This window comes from Rissa tridactyla, chromosome 12 (assembly GCF_028500815.1).
Source record: "Rissa tridactyla isolate bRisTri1 chromosome 12, bRisTri1.patW.cur.20221130, whole genome shotgun sequence".
NCBI lineage: Eukaryota > Metazoa > Chordata > Aves > Charadriiformes > Laridae > Rissa > Rissa tridactyla.
Genome location: NC_071477.1, coordinates 8546266 through 8554952, shown reverse-complemented (window position 1 = coordinate 8554952; position 8687 = coordinate 8546266). Strand labels below are relative to the sequence as shown.

The following is an 8687-nucleotide window of genomic DNA, read 5'->3' as shown; positions in this document are numbered from 1 at the left end:
CAACACAACTTAACCTCTGCACTTACAACTGCCAAAACACATCTTGGACTCATCATGCCAGGACTAACTCAGGCGCATCATACACAGTACATATGGATGAAGTAAAGAAGTTGCATAAAATTTATTTTTCCACCTTGTTTTACAACATTCCCTTTTAAGTTTTTACACATCTGCAACATGTAACTCCACAGAACAATAAATGATTGGCATTCGTATTTCTTTTCAATCAAGAGTATTTACACGTTGTTTAACTAGATGACAGGTACAAAACATCGGCATCACAGTAAATATCATTTTGACACCAGAATCCATTTCCCCAATTAAAAATTAAATTAACTTAACATTATTTTTTTTAACAATTTTAACAATTAAAAATGTTCTCAAAGGCATATAAGTACACAAGTTGTAGTAGGCAGTAGTAATGGACCATATTGGCAAAGCTGTAGAACCCAGGATTTCATGCAAATCAAAGAGCTTATCAATTATGAAATAGCTAATAATAAATAAAAAGCAAGAGAGCCCAAGTTGCTCACGCTGAAGATTTTAGCGGGCACTGGACTGGCCCCAGCAACTGTGGAGATGAGTCAAACCCCATCCGAACAGTTGCGTGCAAAGAACTCGTGACGGTGAGCTGCTCGCTATCGTAGTCCACATACCTGGTTCAGAGCACTGCGGGTGCAAACCAAGGGTTTAGGATGCATCAGGTGGTGCAGCAGCTTTCTTCAAAAGATAAAGCCAAAAGACAAGCTTTAGGGATTCACACATCCAATTCTCTGGGGCTCCCTCACAAACTCAGCTCAACTACAGCAAAATCCTCCTCAGCAGTTGCAGAGGACGAGAGAGGTTGTTACGGCGTTTAATTGTGATAGTTCAGTAGACCACAGAAAAACAACGCCTTTGGTGCCGCTCAGTTTGGTCCAGCCACAGCTGCAGCTCTCAGCACGTAGCTCCCAACACCGAGGGGCCACCAGGGCTGTCACTCGTCACTCCCCAGCCCAGCTCTGATAAGACCCTGCACAGATTTAAGCTGCTGCTGCTGAATAAAGAATGTTTCGTTTCAATTGCGCTACCAGCAGAGCAAAACAAGTGTTTGCAGAGATGAACAGGACGAGCTCTACGGAGGAAACAAATATAGAGTTACAGAAAAAAGAAAACCGAACATGGAATTACTGCGGAGATGCAAGGAGAGAACAGTGCGTGTCACAAAGCCCCCACGTTAACTAACCACCGCAGCAGCACAGCACAGAGCGTTGGCTTCCCTAAAGCAGCCCCGGGAAGCAGGAGCACACCGTGAGACACACACCGCTACCCCACAGCACCGCTCCCAGCACGGCCCCAAAGCACACGAGTTATATGAACTGCTACAGTACAGAAACCAGACCAAAAGACGGGAATAGGAAGAACACGAAGTAAGGCTACAAACAAGATACTACATAGAAGAAGAAAACAATGCTTCGCTCCCAATAAGCACAAATTATGAGCATACTAGAGGAAAAAGACTAAATTAAATTTCCAGCAGAGAATCCATTTATTCAAATGTACAGTAAGTATGAACATATGTATTAAACTTCGCTTTTAAAAACATTTTTTTAAATAACTTAAGAGAAATAGATTGCAGACATAAAGTGCTAAACTTGAAAAATACAACAATCATTCCTCTTTCCTGCTGTTTGTTAGATGGCAGTTTTAATTTTCTGATTGCTTTAAAAAAACGCAGTGTATACCCAGACAGAAATTACTTCCTGGATTTACAACCTTGTGCAAAATAACTAGCTGCAAAGGAATATAATTCGCACTCCAAAACACAGCTACAGATTACTATCAATTCCACTAAATACGTGTTCCTTATTAAAGTTAGGACTCAATAAATATAACCGAAATCACAATTCACTCCCTTTCTTGGTGTAGGCTAATATTTTGCAAATATGGTCCACTCAGTGTAAACTGTATTGACTTCAGGAAACAGTGAATTCTACCATATATACGTCTCAAATATTTACATACAGTAGCATGGCACTGTTATTCTTGCAGGACATTTAACTACTAACACACACGAGACAGGGACAGGGCTTTACGAAGACGTGTACTGCGATGTGTTTGCCAACAGACAAGAGGGACTTGACTTCTCAGCCACAAGAAGTCGCCAAAAGAAATTCTTGATTCTTGTATTTAAATCTCCTTAAGCCAAGTGCTGACTGGGTGACACCTGCATGGCCAACACTCGCCGGGAGCTGTAGCAAGTCACGATAAAGACAACGTTAAATATCTTTTTGGCAAAGTGGCACAATTCACAAAAGGCTGTTGGCCAATTCCCCGTGAATGGGCTGTTCAGGCACTGCTTTTCCTCTGTGAGACAAAGCACTGAGAAGCGCTGGACTTTCCCAACACAAACATGTGTGTCAAAAAGGTAGAAATAAATCATTATTATTTTTAGGAAAAAAAAAATAGAAGAGAAGGGGAGAAAGAAGGCAATTTTTTCAAAATATTATGAAAAGGTGAATACTGAGAATTAGCTTTCCTTAGCCAGTAGGTTGTTTCTGACGGCGATCGCTATGTATCAGGACTTCAGACAAGAGCCTAATCAGAAGGCTGGAACAGAAGAAAACCCAGCGAATTAGATTAAATAGAATTTGCTGTTCTTACTCCTGAAGGATTCTGAAACATAATTTTCTAAATTAAGAGAGTTCCCCCCACATGAAATAACAAGGTCATATGGACTTGCACCTTCCTCTCACCCCGAGCCACATGCATTATGAAGCACATCCAATTTTTCTCTAAGTCTTCTGGAACTTGCATCTCCTCCTCTCTGCTATTTACTCACAGGAACTGAGAGCACAGAAGGCAGGTCAGGTTGTGCAAAACTTTCCCCGGGGCAATTACCACACATCAACCACACAAGCCACGGCTATCTTAGATTTGAAAATTCAAGACGTACCACTATGGGTCAACACAGACTCCGGCTCTCCTTTTAAAACAACACTCCCATTTTCACACCAGACCTTTTAATGCTGTTTGAATTGTGCTCCTTGCGACAATGGAATGCCTGTAGCAATGGCACCAGAAGCTGGCAGTCCATTAAAGAGGTTCAGCATGGCACAGAGATGACCAGGGAGCTTCTGCTCCTCAGTCCAGCGTGGTTGCCCTGACCTGGAAGGGCTGCCTTGAGAGAGGAGAAGGGAGCTCAGGCTCTGGGCTCGCCGTTCCTGGTCCCTCCACGCAGATGACCAACAACAGCGCCAAGCAGTGCCAGCTCTGACGGTGGTTTTTATGATGTGGGAATGAGACAGCAAGCAACTAATTTAGCACAGACTAAACAGCCATTAGATGAGGGTGGCTGCCATGAAAAGCTCATCCACGTTTGATACACGGACCCAACGGTAAAAGGTTCCCATAACTCTCCGCCATTCTCCTGAGCAGACTAAGTTGCCCTCCTCACAGTGTTATAGTGTGGGCCAATCCTTACTATAAAACCAGAACTCATTGAGTTTAATTTTTGAAAATTAAAAATCAGTAAGTAAATTTGCTCTGCACACGAGCCTAGCACCTTCATACGAACCCCACTCCTGCCTCTGTGATTCAGGTTTGGTTTTCAGAGCAAAGCAAGTGCGAGGTTCGCAAAAACTGCCTCTCTGCAGGGAGCGTGTCATGAACAACATCCACCTAGGAGTGCCTCAGCTTATTTGCAGCTCATCTTCGCAGTTTCACCCTAACAGGAAACAGATTTCGTGTAGCTGTGAGGAGTAGCAGCTCTGTGACCTTTCCTTTCAGTCTCCAAGGATTCAAGACACGTCTGCCACATTGTCTGCAGAACAGTACGAGTCTCTTCTCACGTTGTCGACACATTTCAAGTCTGATCAACTGCAAATTTCTTTTCCAAAGAAGATTTGCTTTAGTTTAGATAATTTTCTCCTACACAAATAAATACAGAGTAAAGCTATTATGTCACCAGCTTCTTGTAACAGGAAGCACAAAAACTAAACAAAATTGAATTTCTCCATTTCAGACTACATTTCTCTGTATTTATCAATGGTTGGATACCTCCAAAATCACTAGGGTGACTGACCACATTTCAACTGAAGAAAAATCTCAAACACGTTCAGATTCTCAAGTGTGTGTAGATCCGACATGCTGGAGCCCTGTTATGGAAACGGCATGCCATAAATCAGGAATCAGCTGTCAGCAGTACAGTGCATCACCTACATTAAGGGATTTCCAAGATGTAAAAAACAAATGTAACTACTTGAATCAAAAAGATAAATACTATAAAACAACATAACACAATGCAAGGAACAGCACAGATACTTAAAAAAAGTAACTTAAATTTGCCAAATGTAAATTCCAAGGTCAGTTAGCAGCTTTCAGATACTTTTAACCATGCAGGAGAAACCCATCGTCATCGCAGTTACACGCATTTGACCCCAGCTAAGTTGAACAAGAGGGACAAAAACTGGATGAACTAACAAGTGCCTCTGCCCTCCAAAAAACTCCTTTTTATCATTAGGTTTCCGTTCACGGCAGTTGTGAAGTCTTTTTCAATAAAGCAGCATGTAATAGAGATTACCACATGATCCTTATGCAAATATCGGACGTATTCGTTATAGTAACAACTACATGATTTTGTCTCTCAGCCATGTGCAATGTTTGTCTCCGGTGTGCAAGGAGAGCAGCCCTAGGATGTGAGCTTCGAATAGCTTGGCGGAGAAAACCTTCGTCTCAGGTACTTCAGGACATAGAGGGGAAGGCAGCTCACCAGAGTGATGACGGTGACTTTCCACAAGAACGACAAAGTTGCAATGAAGTAAACATCTGTAAAAAGGAAACAGCATGGAGTCGATGATGACAGGAAGTACGTTCTTGGAAGAGGTGCAGAAAAGCAATTCAATCTGCCAATGCTTCTTAAACAGCCTCACCTCTTCCACATGCAAATTCAAAGCTCATACAATCCCTTCTGCCCTTCTCTTCCACAAAAGATACAGCTTCCTGAACAGCACTTTTCATCAAGGCGTGCAACCCTCACAGGCAAGCACCTATACATACCCCGTCTGAAACAGGGGCATCCGTCTCCTGGCAATACTAAGCTTCCCGTAAACGGACTACTTGTCTTCTGACTCTGGGAGCTGCCCTCCGCTACTTTGCTGGTAGTCCAGCAAATGCATCTCTCGACTCAGTGATAATACCTCAGAATCAGTCCAAAAATAGTTGGGAGCATTGTTCAAAATGGAGCTGGTGTACCCAGATGCAAGAGATATGGATCTAACCCACTGGGAAGTTATCTTCATTGTCTTCAGAGCTACCAAAGAGCTTTATGGAAGAAGTAGTGACACCTTGTGGTTCCCAAACAAAAACTGGAACAAACCCTACGGACCTGATATTTGCAACTAAACAGCTACTGAGGGAATCTGGAATTCCTCACCCTTTTTCCTTTAGCCAGGGAAAAGAATTTGCTGTTTCAGGCGAGTAAAAAACCTCCAACAACCAAACTCAGAAGAGAAGGGCCCCAGTGAAGCACATAAAATAAGGTAAGTTTTAGGAGGCAGCTCCTTTACCCAGTTAAAAGCTGAAATCTTTCAAACCAACAACAGAAGCTTCAATCCATAGTCTCAGGTTCAGTTCCCATATGGAAGCAAAGACCACTGTTACATATGACAGCTGATACGTGGTGGAGCTCTGACAGTACGTATGAAATTCACTGGGCAGCACACAGTCTACTGACCTCCTTTATCTCCTCTAGCACTTTGCTAGGAGAAGGAACCATAAAATACCTTTCAAGTGCCTTCAAAGCAAATAGAGCTTATTCTGGTCAGAACCACTGCCATTATAATTATTGTTGGCTTCATCAACAGCCTTTAAGCTCAATTCAGCTCTTTATGGTCCTGTTCCTATTCAGGTCGTAAACGAAATGACTGGAGAAAAGGCATTTAACCTTACCAATAAACTCATGTAAGAAGACCAGAGAAGCTATGTAGCAGGAGAGACTAAGCAGCTCAGCCACTATCATGAGCCAGTGCCACGTCTGGATCGTCAATGCCACCATCAGTAACTCGGTGAGAATCAAGGATGTGAAGGAAATGGCAACAATGTGGACAAATTCGGATTCAAAGAGGAGAAGTGCTCCATACATGATGATGCTACCTGCAAAGGAATGGAACATTTGGGTGTTTTACTCAAACATCAGTCTAAGCTCTAAAACCCACCCCTACGTCTTGGAAAGGCTGAAAAATAGTCGTGCCATGAGAATGTTTTTCATGAAGCCTGATGAACGTAATGACAATGAATCAGTTACTATTTAGGAGACAGAACCGATGAGAAGACAGGGAAAAGTTACAGCAGGGGTGCCCAGACTTTTATAACAGTCTATCATATTCATAGACACATGGAGATAGGAAATTAATACACGCTATTTTGGCAACTGGAGATTTCTAACATCATGAAACTCTATCCTCCCAGAAAGCAGTTGGTCACTACTCAGAAGCTAAAAGATACCAAATACTTCTAAAACCTACTGCCTTGCCTCAGTGCCCAGATGGAAGTAAGGTGTTGAAAAGCTCAGTGGATACAAGTTAGACTCTCTTTGCACTACTTTGGCCAAGTTCTCTCCCCTTTACACTTCCTCCTAAAAAGGAGCACACATTAAAGCACTGCTAATGATGCATTGTTTCGTACTCCCATTCTGGCTAGCCAGGGAACGCTCACAAGGACCCGCACGGCCACCTGCACAAATAACTCATGTTAGCAGCATGAGTAATCCTCACCAACATCCATCACACTAGGCTAGTTTCGGAAGGGAAAACCTGCAAGTGACTAGAGCTCGAGCCACAAAGTTCAAATCCATCTGTGAACTTTCCAAAATTTAGGACTGCTCAAGTTCTCAGTCAGGTTCATCTCTGCTAGCAACTAGCCCAATTGTTTGGCCTGCTGTTTTCTAGTTATTTAGCACATCAGAAGTGAAGTCACTTTAACCAAATATTGTAACCAGATAGTGGTCTTAGCTCAATAAGAAATCTTTCCCTCAATGCATCACCCTCTGGCTCTCGCTTTCCACCACTTGTGAGTTTTCTATAAATGCCTTGGCTTTGCCATCATAGCCGTACAGCATCAGAAGTGCCATTATCCCTACCATGGGGTTCTACCATATTAGATTTCAGAAGATAATGCCAAAAGAGCTTTTATATTCTTGGTTTCACTCCCTAATGAGGATGGTAATACCAATTAATCAGTAGGAATTAGCTGCTTATTTTGGCACATTTATTCTGACTCTCGTTGATAAAGGAGTCTTGTTGGAAAACAAGAAATTTTGTTACAGTATCATATTGCCATTTTAGCTTTATAGCTCCATGTTATTTACATGTTTTCCAGGATTCCCTGATTAACACTTATAGAAACTATTTCAGTTTAAGGTTACTTGATAAAAGAAAGGCAAACTGAAAGAAAAGATCTTCTTAGACATACACCCCAATTACTACCTCCAGTTTTGGAAAACAGAAGCATTTTAATTAAGGCATTTGCTTAACTGTTTTAGCAGCCTGATTAGAGTGTATGGGATATGATCAAGAACCAGAGCTTCATTACAGACGGCTACGAAGTAACCAGAACTATTGCCACTTCTAATAGACAGGGTTTAGATAAAATACAAATTCTGCTTTACAGATGGAGCAATTAAAGCACTGAAAGGAACTGCCACAAAATTACAAAGGATGGTCCCAATGGGAAGAGGCACAACACTTTGAACTTCTACATCGTTGCCTACAATGGGGCTGACCAGTTGCTGCCAATATTTAGTTTTAGATAATTTCTTCCTTTGGTAATGCTGCCAACATTTTCCAAGACAAAAAAAAAATATTTATTCATTATCCCAAGGATGCATTGCTAAATTCACTTCGTGCCTTACTTAACTTCCTGCAATACAAACAGATATTCTGTACTCATTAAAGCATCCAAAGGCACAAGCAGAAGGTAATTTCTTACCTTGATAGATGCTTATTAAGACCCATATTAAAAATGTTTTGTATGATAACGGTCGTCCCTAAGGGAGGGGGAAGAAAGAAAAAAAAAAAAAGACAAAGTTCAGTTGGGTTTTCTTTTATAAACATTCACTTACAGATCCACCCAGCAATTAATAAAAGAGAATTTAAAGGTGATTTGGAAATAAAACAAAACAAATCAACCAACCCTGAGGTACTGTCTTTTTATTCTCATTTTTCCTGATGCACGAAGGAGGCCTGGGACTGTGGAAGCTCACTGCTTGCACAGGACAGTACAGCCTCCTCCTTACTGCACACGAGATTAATTCAACTCAAAGATGTCTCACGAGTTTAGTCATTGTACTGTGAAATATAGGATGTGTGTATACACATATATATGAATATATTAATATTATATTTCTAGACACACACACACACACACAAATCACCATCATATTGAAGGCGGATAGGTTTTAATAAAAGCATCTCCAGCCAACGCAGCTATACCAGTACAAAAAACCCCCTATGTTTAGACCAGGCCTAAGGATGGTTGGAGAATTAGTGGTTTATGACATAAGAGACAACATACAAGTGAAACCAGATGGAGACTTATTCAGGCTGTTGGAAAAACAGGCTTTGCTTCTGAGAGTATCTGTTTAACAGAAATCCTTGAGGGAAAGGATCTGTTGAAGACTCAGTCCACCCTTTCCTTCAATTAAGAAAGAT

The 8687-nt window shown here is 41.5% G+C and overlaps 1 protein-coding gene across 2 annotated transcripts in view; it reads right to left on the bottom strand.

Moving 5' to 3' along the window:
- Window positions 1-8687, bottom strand: part of ATP9A (ATPase phospholipid transporting 9A (putative)) — a 63510-nt gene continuing 54823 nt past the window's right edge. Inside the window, exons 26-28 of one of the 2 annotated variants that reach the window (XM_054218209.1) lie at window positions 7966-8023; window positions 5929-6132; window positions 1-4806 (exon numbers count right to left, since the gene is read on the bottom strand). In XM_054218209.1, the coding sequence (XP_054074184.1) occupies window positions 4670-4806; window positions 5929-6132; window positions 7966-8023 (399 nt within the window). In that variant the 3' untranslated portion in view covers window positions 1-4669. The remainder of the gene's footprint in view (window positions 4807-5928; window positions 6133-7965; window positions 8024-8687) is intronic. The other variant, XM_054218210.1, reaches the window with a different exon arrangement.